The sequence below is a fragment of the Leucoraja erinacea genome, chromosome 3 (genome assembly GCF_028641065.1).
Source record: "Leucoraja erinacea ecotype New England chromosome 3, Leri_hhj_1, whole genome shotgun sequence".
NCBI classification, from domain to species: Eukaryota; Metazoa; Chordata; class Chondrichthyes; order Rajiformes; family Rajidae; genus Leucoraja; species Leucoraja erinaceus.
Window position 1 is genome coordinate 9878409 of NC_073379.1, and position 16922 is coordinate 9895330.

Consider the following 16922-nt stretch of genomic DNA (forward strand, 5'->3'; position numbering starts at 1 on the left):
TACGTGTGTAGACCAGTTGTGGTTAGTACTGGAACGTGTGTTATTAGTGTTTAAATAAAGACCTAGTTAAAGGACTATGGACAACGTCTAGTTTCCTTTACATGGTGTCAGCCAGTGTAAATCTGCGCCTCTGTTTATCGGGTTTTTTTTATTCATTTATCTTGTAAGTGTGTGCAAGGATGGCTTCGTCGTGTCGCAAGCCTTCCCCGTTAGTTTTTGATGCTGACATCGCGGAGCGATGGGAGACGTTTGTAATGGACTACAATCATTATGTGAACATCGCACACCACAATGACTCTCCTGCTCTCAGAGCATCCTTGCTGCTGAATCTCGCTGGTCCGGATGCCATGAGGAGAGCTAAGCACTTTGAATACCGTCCAGCAGTCCTGGACGCGGCTGACCAGGTTGTCGAGCCTGCAGAATCTCCTAACGACCCAGCCTGTCTACTGAGAAAGTTTACGGAGATCTGTGACCTGCCTTCAAATCGTATCTTGGAACGAACACGTTTGTTCTCCCGCAAGCAGCAGCCTGGGGAGCCGGTGGAATGTTTTATTGCTGACCTCCGCCACCTGTCGCAGCGATGTCGTTTTGGTGAGTTACGTGACGAGCTCACGCGGGACATACTGGTTAATGGAATGCTTGATCAAAAGCTGCGAACTGATTTAATGCGGAAACCTGACCTCACGTTAAATGAAGCTGTGCATGCCTGCAGGCTAGCTGAGGTCGTTACTCCGGTCAGTGGGGAGAGAGGTTCTGGGAACTGCACCGTCGCTGTGGCTACTCTGTCCGTGCCACGAAGGGCACCTAGCAATTCCAGACCACAGTTTCGCCCCCAGTTTGTCCCCCGCCCCCAGGGTGCCAGAAAGTGCTCTAATTGTGGATATGGTCACTTGCCACAGGCTGCTTGTCCTGCTATCGGAAAAGCCTGTAACTACTGCAGAAAGCTTAACCATTTCGCGTCCGTTTGCCGTTCCCGTGGGAACGTGGCTCAGCCACCTCGCCAGGTGCTCAACAATCTCCAAAGGATCGACCATGTCCTTGATTCTCAGCTTGAAGAGGATTCCGCCCTCGAGTCTGACTCCAGCATTTCGATGGGGGATGCTAGTGTTTACGCTCTGCTGCACAACCAGACTCGCCTCCCCGATCCATCGGTGCTAGTCACTGTCAATAACAAGACCTTCACAGCGAAATTGGATACGGGAGCTAAAGTCTCTGTTATTTCAACAAAGCTCTTCCACAAGATAAGAAATAATGAGCAACTGTCTGCTGATCGATCGGTGCTGAGAGCCTACGGTGGGGAGGAGCTGACTCCTGTGGGGAGGGTAACTTTCCACTGCAAGCTACAGAAGACATCTCGTGATTTATCGTTTTTTTGTTTTGGACTGTGATTGTGTGCCTCTGCTAAGTAATCAGGCTTGCCAGGATCTGGGCCTGGTTGCGTTTGACAGTACTGTCCATGAGGTGCGGGTAAAGTTAGACCCCGTGTCCGAATACCCCGATCTTTTCGATGACAAGTTGGGGAAGCTACCTCTCGTATACAAGATTGCCATTGACTCATCTGTCACCCCAGTGTGCCGTCCGTCTCATAGGGTTTCGTTTGCAATGAAGGACAAGGTTAAAGCTATGCTAGACAAAATGGTGAACCTGGGGGTCCTGGAAGCTGTCAGCGAGCCCACCAGCTGGGTGTCCACCATGGTCGCAACCATGAAGAAGGGCAAGAACGAGATTCGGGTCTGCATCAACCCGAAGGATCTGAATACTGCCATCAAGAGACCACACTACCCTATGCGGACTGTCGAGGATGTAGCTGCCCAGGTGGGCCAAGCCACCGTGTTTTCTGTTCTTGATGCCAGAAGCTCCTTCTGGCAGATTCCTCTGCACAGCAAGTCGTCCGACCTCACCACTTTCGCCACGCCTTTTGGGAGGTACAAGTTCCTCAGAATGCCTTTCGGGATTAGCTCCGCCAGCGAGGTTTTCCAGCGCTCCATGGAGCAGTTGTTTGCCGGGCTCCCATGTGCCATCATTGTAGATGACATCCTTGTGTACGGCCGGGATGTCGAGGAGCATGACCGTAATCTCCGCCGGGTACTCGACCGCGCTCGTCAGATAAACCTCAAGCTGAATCCCTCCAAGTGCCGGTTCCGACTGTCTGAGGTCTCTTACGTCGGACACATTTTCACCTCTCGGGGTCTGAAGCCCGACCCTGCCAAGACTACGGCTATTTCAGAGTTTCCTGCCCCTGTTGATGTTGCAGGTCTGCAAAGATTTCTCGGGATGGTGAATTATTTGGGCAAGTTTATCCCGCGCCTCAGTGAGCTAAGTGCGCCGCTGCGCCTCCTGACCAAGAAGGACGTTGCCTGGTCTTGGAGCCCGCAGCACCAACTGTCTTTTGACGCTTTAAAAAAGAAGCTGATTGATACTCCAGTACTGCGATTCTTTGACCTCAAGCTGCCGATTGTCGTGACCTGTGATGCTTCCCGTTTTGGCCTCGGTGCTGCCTGCATGCAGCTCTGCGAAGGTGATTCTCTGCTGCCTGTCTCGTTTGCTTCTCGCACAATGACTGACACGGAGCAGAGGTATGCTCAAATCGAGAAGGAGCTCCTGGCTGTGGTGTTTGCCTGTTCGAAGTTTAGGGATTTTCTTTACGGTGTGCGGTTCACAGTTGAAACGGACCACCAGCCGTTGGTTACCATACTTAATAAGCCCATTCATGCTGCCCCGGCCCGTTTGCAGCGGATGATGTTACAGCTGCAACGCTTTGAGTTTGACATAGTGTACAAGAAGGGCACGGAAATGCATGTTGCTGATGCCCTGTCGCGGGCGCCTTTGTCCTCCTGTGTACAGCATCCATATGAACAATCTGATCTGCATGTCCTCAACGTGAATTTCGTCCCGTCGAAGCAGTTGCAGACACTGATTGAGCACACCGCTGCTGACTCTGATTTGCAGCAGCTGTCTGCTGTTATTCTGCGTGGTTGGCCCTGCAAGCCACACTCCCTGCCTGCTGCCGTGAGGCCGTTCTTCCTGGTTCGGGACGAGCTTGTACTTCGGGATGGTATTGTCATTAAGGGTCACAAAGTGGTTATTCCTGCCTCGTTGTATGATGCCTACTATTCTGCTGCACACTCCGGGCACCCGGGTGCTGACGCCACCGTTGCCCATGCCCAGGGGCAATACTATTGGCCTGCTATGGCCAAGTACATCAAGGCTCGGGTTGCTGCGTGTGCTGCTTGCAACTCCATGGCCCCTCACCATCAACGACAGCCCCTGCTACAACAGCCGGCACCTGAAATGCCCTGGTCTTCGCTGGCCGCCGATATCTTTGAGTGGCGTGGGAAGAACTATCTGGTACTTGTTGACTCATATTCATCTTGGTTTGATGTGGACCTTCTTCCCACCATCACCTCGGAGATGGTCATCAGTAAGCTGCGCCGTCACTTTGCCACGTTTGGATCTCCAGTGAAGCTACAAACTGACAACGGCCGGCAGTTCACTAGTGCTGAATTCGCTGCCTTTGCGACTAAGTGGAACTTTGCCCATTACACTAGCAGCCCGGAATTCCCTCAGAGCAACGGGCTGGCAGAACGTGCTGTGCGCAGTGCTAAGACTTTGTTGGAACAGTCTCGTTTGTCAAATTGTGATTTCTACAAAGGACTTTTGAATTTGCGTAATGTTTCTCGCGATGGGGTTTTGGGTTCTCCTGCCCAACGGCTCATGTCTCGCGTCCTCCGTCCTCCTATGCCTATTTCTCAACAATCCCTGACTCCTGTGGTTCGTTCCCCTGAGGCGGTCCACCGCCGCATCTCTCATCGCCATGAGATCCAGCGTCGGTCTCATGACAAGTCTTGTCGTCCTCTACCTTCCCTCTCCGCGGGCCAGGTGGTTCGCATGCAGACTTCTACTGGTTTTTCTAAACTTGCAACTGTTGTAGGGCTGGCTGACTCCCCTCGCTCCTATTTGGTGGATTACGAGGGCACTGTATATCGTCGCAGTCGCCAGCATTTGCGTGCTGTCCGTGAGCCTCCTCCACCGATCCCTTTCCCGTCCACATCCACTCCTTTACCTGTTCCTCCTCCTCGGGCTATCCCATGTGCCCCTGCTGTCATTCCAGCGCCTACCCAACCTGCTCCTGTGAAACCTGATCTCGGCTCTCCTGTTCTTTCCCCACGGTCCTCTCCTGTCGGTTCTTCTTCTTCGTCCTCCCCTCCTAGTTCGGTGTTTGCCTCGCCGGTTTCTAGTCCCCGACCTGCGTTACTGCCTATTCCGTCCCCCCGATCTTCGCTGCCTTTGCCTTTGGGAGAGGGGAGTGAGGGTGGTGTACGGACCCGCTCTGGCAGAGTTGTGCGGGCCCCTGATCGGTATGGTGATTATGCTTAGTTTGAGATGTTCTCTGACCATTATTGTTATTATGTGCAGGTCTGTATAATTGCCTGCTGCTGCTATTTATCTTACGGGAAGGGATGTAGATGGTTATGCATGCAACCATATATGTAACTACCTCATTAGCATATCGTCTGACGTGCAACAGGGCACTTGCAAGGCAGCAGGACGGGACACTCGGGAGGGAGGGGGCACTCCAAGGCTCGTCGTGGGGGAACAGGAGTTGCGGCAGCTAACCGCTGCGTGATGGATATGTTGATGCTGGCTGCTGGACGTTAGGGCCGAGGGTCCGGGGCTTGGGATGGGGCCCGGTTACCGGGTTGAGCATAAAAGAGCCTGCCGCTTGTAACCAAGGATGATAGCTGGATCCGATCAGTTTACTAGCCCGGATATTGAAGTGTGGGGGCCCTGCACTGGGTTCGGCCAGGCCCGTTGGCCTCTTTACGATGGCCCTCGGTTACCTCTCTCCTGATTAAGCACCAAGTTGGGGCCTGCACTGTCAGCCCAGGCAGCGCCCTATCCGCCGGTCCTGGAGTCTACAGCCAGTCTGGGACTAGTTACATAGACACAGGCCGATTCCAGGGACCTGCCTCTATCAACTGCGTTATACTTCCTGGGGCAGGGAATGGGAATGGAGTGAGGGGGAGGAAATGAGGAGGAGGAGAGGGCATGCGGGAAGTGGGGTGGTAGCGGGAGATGGGGGGGTGGGGGGGTGGAGAGTAGGGGATGACCATCCCTACTACACCAGTCCTACCACCGTCTCTACTCTCCCTACCTCTCTACCCTCCCCACCCTCTCTACGGGATTGAAGGATGTTGGGGGGTGGGGAGGAGGAGGGGAGGAAGGGGAGGAGGAGGCGAGTGAGGGGTGGGGGAGGAGAAAATGAGTAGGCGCTTCTGAGCAGGTTGGGGGCTATGCGTGAGTGGTGCAACGGGTCTGCACTTGGTTAGTTATATTCAATACTGTGGGTCCAAGCACTAATTCCTGTCGAACCACCCCTGGTCATAGGCCTCCAGTAAGAATAACACGTTTCACCAGCAGCCCTTATCTTCTCTGGGGGGGCAGTCTGATCAAAAACTATAAAGTCACCATGCATTCTATCTATCATTTGTATCATTTGTGAGTATGATTGATGTTGACGGGATAGTATGGCAAAAAGATTTCATTGTTATATATTGGTAACATGACAGCAATGAGGAAAAATTAATGTCTGCGATCAGGCTGCCCAATGAGTGGAATTTATCAGGATGCCATCACAGATTGGTTTGGAACAATTCCATCCAAGAATGATTTTGTAATTGGGACCCTGGGGGGAGGGTATTGCACCGAGGCGTCCCCTGCCACCTGCATCTCTCGCGGTTCAGGACTCGCCAACCGCCTTCCTATTTTGCGGGCCTGGAAGAGTCTGTGTACCACGTGTTATACTCACGGAGGGGTGGCCCTCTGAGGTTGCAGTCCACTGGTTCCTCCTTTCGCCTTCTGGCTGCATTTCTAAAGAAATCTACCCCACCCATCCTCATCTGTGGACATCTTTGCATAGGGGATAGCGGGGTAGGGCTGAAGATGTCCAGGTGGGGTTCTTCCTGAGCATGGCCCAGCTGGCCATCCGCGAGGCACGGTGCCATGTGGAAGACGGGTCTGCCCGAGCCGGCTGCCTGTCCCCCTTCTCTGGGGATACCTATCCACGCCGCGGTGCTGTTAGAGAGGGACTACGCCCCCGTCCGACAGGCACCTTGGGGATTTTCTGGGGACCACTGGGCACCGCAGGGGTTTGATTATATCTCAAACAAGGAATTGGTAACATAGTTGTTTAGTAGTTTATTTAGTAATATGTTTTGTCTTGTATTATGGTGGGGGTCCCTGTTTTGTTTTAACTGTATTGTAAATATTATTTTAAATAATTTAATACATTTTTTGATAATAATTTTTTTAAAAGACCGGCGTATTGTGACACCACCCAGACCATCACACAAACCAACCTCCCTTTTATTGACTATTAATAATCAGCAAAGGCTAGCAGCATAATCAAGGATATCGTACCCAAGCAACTATCTCTTCTTATCCCTCATGCAAAAAAGATCGAGTGTGGAAAACGCACTACCTCCCAGATTCAGGGACAGTTTCTTCCCCGCTGTTGTCTGGAAAATGAACTATGCTGATACAAAACCAGAGAGCTGTTTTCTGAGTGACTATCTACCTCTTTGGTGTTTGGGACAATCCTGATTGGACTTTACTGACTTGACCTGGCACTAAACTTTTTACTCCCTTATCATTTATCAGTACACTGTGAAGGCTCGATTGTAATCATTTATTGTCCTTTCCACAAGTACGTAACAAAAGCTTTTCACTGTACTACCTCGTTAGTATATTACAACAAACTAAACTGGTGTATTATATGCCTTACCACCGCCCATGTATACCACCGACACCTACAGCCCTATCTCATCTATCAACCATATCATCCCTTTCAAAAAAAAAAACTCAATCAGTTTCTGTCAAAGTTTGCCATGTACAGAGACATGTTTGACTCTTCCAAATGGCAACAGTAAAACATATTCCTGAAGACTCCTCTCCAACAGCCTTCCCTACCACGGACACATGGCTCATTTCTCAGAGTATCTCTATTTCCAACCTTTAAATAGGAGCAACATTGGCCCACGCATCAGTCCCTGGGACCTTGTCTGTGGCTAGAAGAGGATAAGATCTTCTTCAAGCATCTTCGTCAAGCCCTCTGCTGCTCCACTCAATCTCCTGGAATAGATCCCATCAACGGATTGAACCACCTTAATGTGCTCTTGAAGTACTCAACACCTTCTTGATCTCAAAACTGCACTAACATATTAGTACAATACACCACTCGATCCTACCGACGTCCCTCTAGCACGTTTCAGGTGCTTGCCAACATATCTGCTCTTCTACCTCCCTCCTGATCTGGGGATGTGCAATGTTGACCCCCACAGTAGTGCCCCTCACTCACGCCTCTCGGCGTGGACGTCAGCTAAAAAGGTTACTGACCAGTGCTGCAGTTCTCATGTTTGCAGTCCATTTCCTGGTCAGCAGCAAAATTCCCTGGCACTCGTTGTCCCTGAAGCCGGAAATTAGGAGCAGGGTTTAGACCATTATTGCCCCATCGAGTCTACTGTGACATTCAATCATGACCGATCTATCTTTCCCTCTCAACCCATCTCAACCCATTCCCCCGCCTTCTCTCTGTAACCATTTTTGATTTGACCCCTCTTACTGTCAAGAATCTGTCAACCTCTGCCTTGAAAATATCACATGACGGCCCCAGATTCACCACAGATTCCAAACCACCCTCTGGCTAAATAAATGGTCACCATCATCTCCATTCCAAAGGTACATCCTTTTCATTCTGAGGCTGTGCCCTCTGGTCCCAGCCTCTCCCATTAGTGGAAACATCCGTTCCACATTCACTCTATCTAGCCATGTCAAACAATAGCTGGTCCACTGCGAGCCTCCCCATGCCCTCTGCATGTTGGCCTTTACTACCTCACCCCCCTCACACTGAACTACAAACTAACCATCAAAACTCTGCACATTTCTGGATTTCTTCATGAGGAAATCCCTTTCAGTCCCTTTAGTCTGTGCAATACATATAACCATATAACAATTACAGCACGGAACAGGCCATCTCGGCCCTACAAGTCCGTGCCGACACAACTTTTTTTTCCCTTAGTCCCACCTGCCTGCACTCATACCATAACCGTCCATTCCCTTCTCATCCATATGCCTATCCAATTTATTTTTAAATGATACCAATGAACCTGCCTCCAACACTTCCACTGGAAGCTCATTCCACACCGCTACAACTCTCTTTGAGCAAAGAAATTCCCCCTCATCTTACCCCTAAATTTCTGTCCCTTAATTCTGAAGTCATGTCCTCTTGTTTGAATCTTCCCTATTCTCAAAGGGGAAAGCTTGTCCACATCAACTACTCTGTCTATCGCTCTCATCAATTTAAAGACCTTTATCAAGTCCCCCCCCACCCCTTGACGTTCTGCGCTCCTGAGAATCAAGGCTTAACTTATTGAACCTTTTTCTTTAACTTAGTTGTTGAAACCCAGGCAACCATTCTACTAAATCTCCTCTGTACTCTCTCTATTTTGTTGGACATCCTTCCTATAATTGGGGGACCAAAATTGTACACCATACGCCAGATTTGGTCTCCCCAATGCCTTGTACAATTTTAAACATTACATCCCACTTGCGATACTCACTGCTTTCTATTTTATAAAGGCTAGATACAATGCTTTCTTTACCCCCCTATCTCTATGAGATTCCACCTTCAAGTAACTATGCACGGTTATACCCAGATCCCTCTGTTCAACTGTATTCTTCAATTCCCTACCATTTACCATGTCCGTCCTATTTTGATTTTTCCTGCCAAGTTGTAGCCCCTCACTTTTCAAGGAACTATCCTGCCCACTGCTCATATGGCCCATTTATATTACCCATGGCCATCATTGGCTAACACTGTGATCTACCACCCAGTATGGGCAGGGGTTTGGGAGGAGTGCAGGGAACAACACTGACACAGGAAGAGAGTGTAAACTTCACATACGATTAGAGGTTCACAATTATAGCTGGCACTGGCAGACAGTAGCATACTTCTGCTCCACTGTTTCCCTCTGCTTGGTTTTCTTTCTTCTTCCCAGGCTGTTTTCCCCCTCTGCTTTGGCAGACTCATTTATGTTTGTTTTTTTTATTTTGGGTGAACTTGGTCTTGTTTGTTCTTTGTTCGTTTTTTGTACTTTTTGGTTTCAGGGGGTCCTGAATCACTGTGGGTTGAATCCTTCACCCTGCCAATCCAGTTTCTGAGCCTGACCCATTCAGTCTTTGGCTGCCATATCTTTTGGCTGCCCTGCCCCCAGGAATCCAAGTACTTACTTCCTTGCCATTGCCGTTGTGGGTCACACATTCACCTGCACCCCGTCCTGTCACATTCCATGGCATTAAGGAGAGGTCCAGACATATATAACCAATGCAAGACAAACTTTGAAATGAATTTTTATTGCTGAAAAGCACAAAGCAAAGCGTAGCTAGCATTTGCTTGAACCCCCTGAAGTTTCAATCTGTCTATAACTCCATTAACTTTGTGGTGTGGTGTCTGTCCCTCCTCTGCTGGTTTCCTCTAGGTCTCTCCCCATAGTGAGTTTGAGAAACGTTGAAAGGTGCATGTCCATGTTGTGATGTGTGATGTGAGCACAGGTCCACTGCTGAGTCTCCATAAAGAAATATTACCTTCTGGTGATAACTGCAGTGAGAATTTAGCAGCTCTACAGTAGTAACTCATGAACTACAAACTCTCTCTCTCTACTCTCTCTCTCTCTCTCTCTCTCTCTCTCTATCTCTCTCTCCCTCTCCCTCTTGTCTCCCTCTTTTTTATCCCGTCTCTTTTTCCTGTTTCTCCAATCCACCAGTTTGTCTCTGGCAGTCTCAATCATTCGGTCTCTTCCTCTCTCCTTCCTTTCCCCCTCCCCTGGTTAGCTGAGCATTTGCAGAATCTTGAGCGCGATGTGCAGTTGGTTGGCTGTTGAGCTATGGACGGTTCTTCTTGAGAGATACAGATGTGCTTCTGTAATAAACCTGTGAACACAAAGAAAGTGTGGTGAAAACGGTTTCTGGGAAAGGAGCTTGAGTGAGGGCGACCAACAGTCGGAGAAGGGTGACCCGTCACCAACTCACTCACTCACTGTGCAAACCCCCATTAACTCAGAAACTGAACACAATACAATAAATACTCTTCAATCTGTCTGCTCTACAACACTCCCCAGATCCCCTACCATTCACCATGTTGGGTCTGCCCATGTTAGACACCACAATGCAACACCTCACATTTCTCTGTATTGACTCAGCTCACCAGCCTATTCGATCAAGGTGCTGCTGCAATTTCTCACAAACCGTCTTCACCATCAACAAGGCATCCCACTTTTGTGTCATCCGCAAACTTGCTAACCCATATTTCTCATCCAAATCATTGATATAAATGCCAAACAGCAAAAGGCCCCAGCACCGAACACCCTGTGGCACACCACTACTCACAGGCCTACAGTCAGAAAAGTAACCCTCCATCACCCACCCTCTGCTTCCTTCCATGAAGCTAATTTCTTCATATGAGTTAGGACCTTCTAGCAACCTCTGTGACCGTAATACTGACTGGTCTCAAGACACTTCCTGTGACTACCTCAAGAACCCCCGTCCTCCTGCCTTTCTCCAGGGGAGAAATATTTGCTGAGGACCTTGGCTTATAAAATCTCTTGGGATTATCCTTAATGCCTATCTCTCTCTGCCCCCTTTGTCCTTCTGATTTCCTTTTTTAGCTTACTCCTTAGTTCCCCAAACTCCTCCAGAAATGCACTTAATCCCAGCTGCCTATACCTGTCCCATGCCCCCTCTTACTCTTCACCAGTCACATATATGTTTGAGACATGATCTTCCATATATAAAACCACATTTACTATATATTAAAACCAAAAAATAATATCGATCTAGCTACCTACCTACTTACCTATCTGTCTGTTTGTCTGTTCTATCTCGTCAGCATGGTTTTGTACATGGGAGATCTTGTGTCACAAATCTGACTTTCTGTAGTTCATACGGATTTCCGCAAGGCATTTGATAAGGTTTCATATGTTGGGTTGCTCTGAAATGTTATATCGCATGTGATTCAGGGAGAGCTAGACGATTGTATAGTTGGGTTCATGGAAGGCAGCAGAGGGTGATGATGGAACTGGGGGTCTGTAACTAGACGTGTGCCTCAGGGATTGCTCCTAGGCCCATTTCCATTTGTGGTTTATACAAACGATTTAGATGAGAATGTACACGGCAGGATTAGTAAGTTTGCAGATAATACTGACGTGGGAGGAATTGTAGAATCTGAAGCTGGCAAAGATGGTTATCAGAAAATGCAGCAGAATCCTGATCAGTTGGCTGAGGAATGGTTAATGGAGTTTAATGCAGATACGTGCATTTTTGAAAGTCAAATCAGGGCAGGGCCTTCACAGTGAACGATAGGGCCGATAGGGGGGTGTTTTAAACAGAGGGATCCAGGAATGCAGGTACATAATTCCTTGAAAGGAGCATCACAGGTTGATGGTGTGGTCAAGAAGACTTTTGGTAAATTTATCAGTCAGGGTATTGAGTATAGTTTTGTGATGTTATGTAACAGTTGTACAACATTTTGGTGAGGCCACATTGGAGTATTATGTTTAGTTTTGGTCACCCTCTATGTCATTAAACTGGAGAGAATCCAGAAATGATTCACCATAATCTTTCCAGGGCTCGAGGGCCTGAGTTGTAGAGAGTAGGTGATGTGTTTGGGGTATATAATATCATGAGGAGAGTGAATAGATATTTTTTTATCCAGGATAGACAATCAGAAGCCAGAGGTTGTAGATTTAAGGAGAAAGGGCAAGATTTAATAGGAACCTGAAGCCTAAATTTTTCACTCAGAGGATGTTGGGTAAATGGAATGAGGTGCCAGTGGAGATCATTCTTGCAGCAACTATAACAGCATATAAAAGGCACATGAACAGGTAAATGGATGGGAAAGGCGTTGATGGATATGGGCCAAACACAGGTAAATGGAACTTGCTTAATGAGGCATTTTGGTCGATGTGGACGGGTTGGGTGGAAGGACCTGTATCCATGCTGTATGAGATAGAGTGTAGGAAATGTTCTCCAATGATACACGTGTCTAGGGCCAGAGGGTGTTGAATTAAGGAGGATCTGAGGAAGACTTTTATCCATTCAGAGGGTGGTTGCAATCTGGAATGCTCTCCTTGAGGGGATGGGGGAGGCAGAAACATTTGTATGAGCTCCTGAATTACCAAGACTGAGTAGGGTACAGACCATGTGGTGGGAGATGGATCCTTGATGGTGCCATGGACATGATGGACTGAGGGTTCTGTGTTGCACTATGTGGCCATAACCCTTGCATTTATCTTTGCAACTCTTTCTTCTCTTCTCTATATCCCTCTCCTTCCTCCCTCCCTCCCTACCTATTTGTCTCTCTCACACTCTCCCCCAAACTATCCCCGTACACCTCTCACCTCACTCTGCCTCCCAGTTCTCTGTTTCTCTACTCTCACCCACACCTTCCTGTCCCCCCCCCCCCCCCCCCCCCCCCCCCCCCCCCATTGTCTTGTTACCAACATCACTTCTCCCCACCAGCGCTTAGTTGTGGACTTCTTCCCTGGATGGAGTGTTCGCTTTTGTACTCAGGACTTGATACTCACCCCATTCACATAGATGATTACCTGCAAACAGAGAGAGGAAAGTTAAGGTTACCAGGAGTGGACGGACCAAAGTTAGGACATCAGGAGCAGAAATAAGGAGAGATTATCAACGATTGAACCGTGGAGAGGGAAAGCCTGCCACAGGGAGGGAACAAGTCCCACATACCCTCCCCCTCCCGAATTCCAGATTGGATTTGAGAATCATTGAATGATAGGCATCCATTTGGCCCATCAGGCTTGTTCCAGCTTGATGGTGGATATCCTTGCTGAGTCGAACTCCCCATTCCACCCCACAGTCCAGACTTTCTCCAGTTCCCTTTGCTCAATGCTGTGAATCTGCTGTGCTCCATTCAGGCAGCGCATCCCACATCACTGGAGTTCCTCGTCTGAAACATCTCTGCTGTTGTCAATCCCCTTCCCTCCATGCACTCTGCTGTCCCTCTCTCCTGCCATCCTCTGACTATTCAAACTCTGAGAGGGCTTTCAGGATGGGTTTGGTGAAGTCCTACCCTCAATGCTGAGTGGAACTTAGACCGGAGGGGGTTAGAGTGGGTAGCAGCATGGACAGGCGGCAGAGAGTGGGGGATAGTTTTATTTTAAACTGAAGGCAATGGAAACATCAAATGCACATCATATCCAATAAAAATTGTGTTTCGATGAGATCACGGAAACCAGAGATGGTTTAGGGCCGAGTATATTCGTTCGTCTCTCTACAGGGAACAAGCCAGACCCCATCTCAACCCACGATTCAACCTGGTGAAGCAATGTGGCTCACCCTCCATTGAGGGTAACCTTTCCTCAAGCAGGGACAGCAGATCTGTACATATTTCAGGTGCTGCTTCATCAGTGCCCCATAGAATTGGAGCAATCCTCTTCAAATGTAGCCCAACACACAACTAATAGCTCACTACCCGAATGTGAACTTTCAGTGTTTGGTGTGCAAGGACTCCACACTTGGACCTCTCCCAACACCATCACCTTTCAATTTCCCAACTTTCTCCACATATTTTCCATCTGTCATTGTTTTGCCCGATGTCTAGATTCCCTGAAGTCTCTGCATCCTCCTGGCTTGGTATCATCAGCTATCTTGGATATATCATGCAGCGAGCTGGTGCAGGATCCTGACCCCAAACAGGCATCATCCCTCTGGGGGGGGGGGGGGGGGAAATTTGGATAAAGCCATTGAGTCTCGGGTAGTTACAGATGAGGGTTGTTTGATAGGCGAATGGTTGAACAAAGGCCAGAGACGAGTTGAGAATTGTGAAGCTAGAGGAAGGAATGTAGTTGGAAGGAAATGGGTAGGAAATGGTTGTGAGTCCAGGTGTAGCACAGGGAAGAGAGATGGACTGGGGGAAGTAAGGGGGGGAAGAATGTGGGGGAGTTTTGTAAGCTGCCCAAAATTGGAGAATTAAATGTCTATATTATTGGGATGTAAGTTACCCAAGTGGAATATGAGGTACTGTTCCTCTAGTTTGTGTGTGGCCACACTCTGGCAGTGGAGGAGGCCCTGGACAGAGAAGTCAGTGTGGGAATGGGAAGGAGAATTAAAATGGTTAGCAACTGGGAAATCCAGTCAGCTTTGATGGGCTGAGCTCAAGCATTCGGCAATACAGTTGCTGAGTCTATGCTTTGTGACACCGATGTAATGAAGGTCACATTCGGAACACCGGGAATCGTATGGGATCGAAGGAGAGATAGCTGTATGGATAGAAAATTAGCTTTATGTTAGGAAGCAGAGGCTGATGGTGGAATGTTTCTTTTCGGACTCGAGGCCTGTGTGTGTTTCAGGGTTCAGTGCTGGGCCCATTGTTGTTTGTCATCTATATCATTGATTTGGATGAGAATGTACATGGCATGATTAGCAAGTTGGCAGATGACAGGTGGTATTGTAGATAGTGAAGACAGTTGTCAAAAATTCCAGCATGATCTTGATCGGTTGACCAGGAGGGCTGAGGAATGTTTGGTGGGATTCAATACAGAGAAATGTGAGGTTTTGGGAATCATGAGCAGAATCTACACAGTGACTGGTCGGGCTCTGGGGAGTGTTGTAGAGCAGAAGATCTAGGAGTGCAGGTACATAGTTCGTTGAAATTGGCAACACAAGTAGATAAGGTGGTCAAAAAGGCTTTTGGCACGTCCTTCATCTTTCAGAGTGTTGAGTATAGAAGTTGGGAGGTCATGTTGCAGGTGGTTAGGCCGCGTTTAGAGTATTGTGTTCGCTTCTGGGCACCATGTTACAGGAAAGATGTTGTCAAGCTGGAAAGGGTGCAGAGAAGATTTACAAGGATGTTGCCAAGATTCAGGGGCCTGAAGTTTATGAGTCGTCATTATATGGAGAGGTTGAGCAAGCTCAGACTCTATTCTTTCAAGCACAGGTTGATGAGGGGTGATCTTATAGAGGTGTACAAAATCAAGAGATGAATAGATTGGGTAGACATACTGAGACTCTTACCCATAGTAGGGGAATCAAGAACCAGAGAACATAGGATTATGGTCAGGGGGGGAAAGATTTAATAGGAACCTGAGGGGTAACTTTCACACAGGTGGTGCGTGTAGGGAACGAGCTGCCGGAGGTAGTTGAGGCAGGTAGCATCGCAACGTTTAAGAAACATTGGGACAGGTGCATGGATAGGACAGGTTTAGGGAGATATGGGCCAAATGTAGGCAGGTGAGACATGTAGATGGGACATGTTGGTTTGTGTGGGCAAGTTGTGCCGAAGGGCCTGTTTCCACACTGTATGACTCCATAACTATGACCCGGGTCCCATTGAACATCAACATTGCCCAGTCTCTCACCATGTGGCAAACCTGCTTTTCAGGTATTGCAGTATTGCACATTTTTACAAACTCACTCAGCTTGTCTGCTTCAAGCCACTTTTCATCTTTCTCTCTACTCACAATCACACCCCATTGTGTATCATCTGCACATGTGGCCAGATGATACTTGGTCCCCTCAGCCAAACCATGAATGATCGGGACTGGACCCCACTGGTCACAGCTCGATATCCCGAGTGTAATCCTTTCATGCCGCTCTTTGGTTTCTGTCCCATAATCAATTCTAAATCCATTTCAGTGCATTATTTCCAATTCCATCTGCACTAACTTTGTTAACCTATCTACTGTGAACCGACAACAAAACATTAGCAGCAATATAGTTAACGACTGCAGCCTGGGCGAGGAATTGGCATTGGTATTTAAAACTAAGAAGGAAAGCTATGGGAATGAACATAGAGCATGGAACAGTGCAGCACAGGAATACGCCCTTCAGCCCATAATACTTGTGCTGAACCTGATGCTAAGTTAAAACTGATCACATTTGCCTGTACGATCCTTTTCTCAGCTCAGTTTTACAACGGCAACCTGGCCCAGATTTTGATAACTTTCTCCTTAAGATTTTGGAGGATGCAATGATAGAAATAGTTGATGCTGATTGTCATCTTCCAAAATTCCATAGATTCCAGAACTGATCCCGTAGATTGAAGTTAGCAAATGTGACACGATATTTACAAAGACGAGAACACCAGATTGATTAAGCCTGATATGGATAGTTGGGTAAAATTCAAGAATATGCTGTTATAGAAATAATAAAGACTTTGTAGAGTGCCTTCGTGATGGATTCTTAGAACAGCTTGTATTGGAGCCTACCAGGGAGAAGGCAATTCTGGATTTAGTGTTAAGTAATGAACTGGATTTGAGAAAGGACCTCGAGGTTAATGAGCCATTAGAAGATAGTGATGGTCATGTTTAATCTATAATTGGAGAGGGAGAAGGGTAAATCGGAGGTGTCGGCGTTAAGGTTGAATAAAGGGGCTATGGGGCCATGAGGGAGGAGCTGGCCAAGATTGACTGGAAAGATACACTAGCAGGGATGACAGTGGAAGAAAAATAACAGGTATTTCTAGGAATAATACAGAAGGTGCAGGATCAGTTCATTCCTAGGAGGAAGAAAGATTCTAAGAGGAGTAAGGGGCGACCATGGCTGACAAGGGACGTCAGAGACAGTATAAAAATTAAAGCGAAGAAGTACAATGTAGCAAAGATGAGAGGGAAGCAAGAGGATTGGGTCATTTTTAAAGAACAACAGAAGATAACTAAAAAGACAATACGGGGCGAAAAGATGAGGTACGAAGATAAGCTAGCCAAGAATATAAAGGAGGATAGTAAATGTTTCTTTGGGTATGTGAAGAGGAAAACATTAGTTAAGACCAAAGTTGGACCCTTGAAGACTGAAAAAGGTGAATTAATTATGGGGAACAAGGAAATGGCAGATGAGTTGAACAGGTA

General features: G+C 47.9%; 1 protein-coding gene across 1 annotated transcript in view; it reads right to left on the reverse strand.

Annotated features, from left to right (window-relative positions):
• Positions 1–12620: 12620 nt before the first annotated feature.
• Positions 12621–16922, reverse strand: part of LOC129693724 (ribonuclease T2-like) — a 42050-nt gene continuing 37748 nt past the window's right edge. Inside the window, exon 9 of the mRNA XM_055630502.1 lies at positions 12621–12659. Within this exon, the coding sequence (XP_055486477.1) occupies positions 12621–12659 (39 nt within the window). The remainder of the gene's footprint in view (positions 12660–16922) is intronic.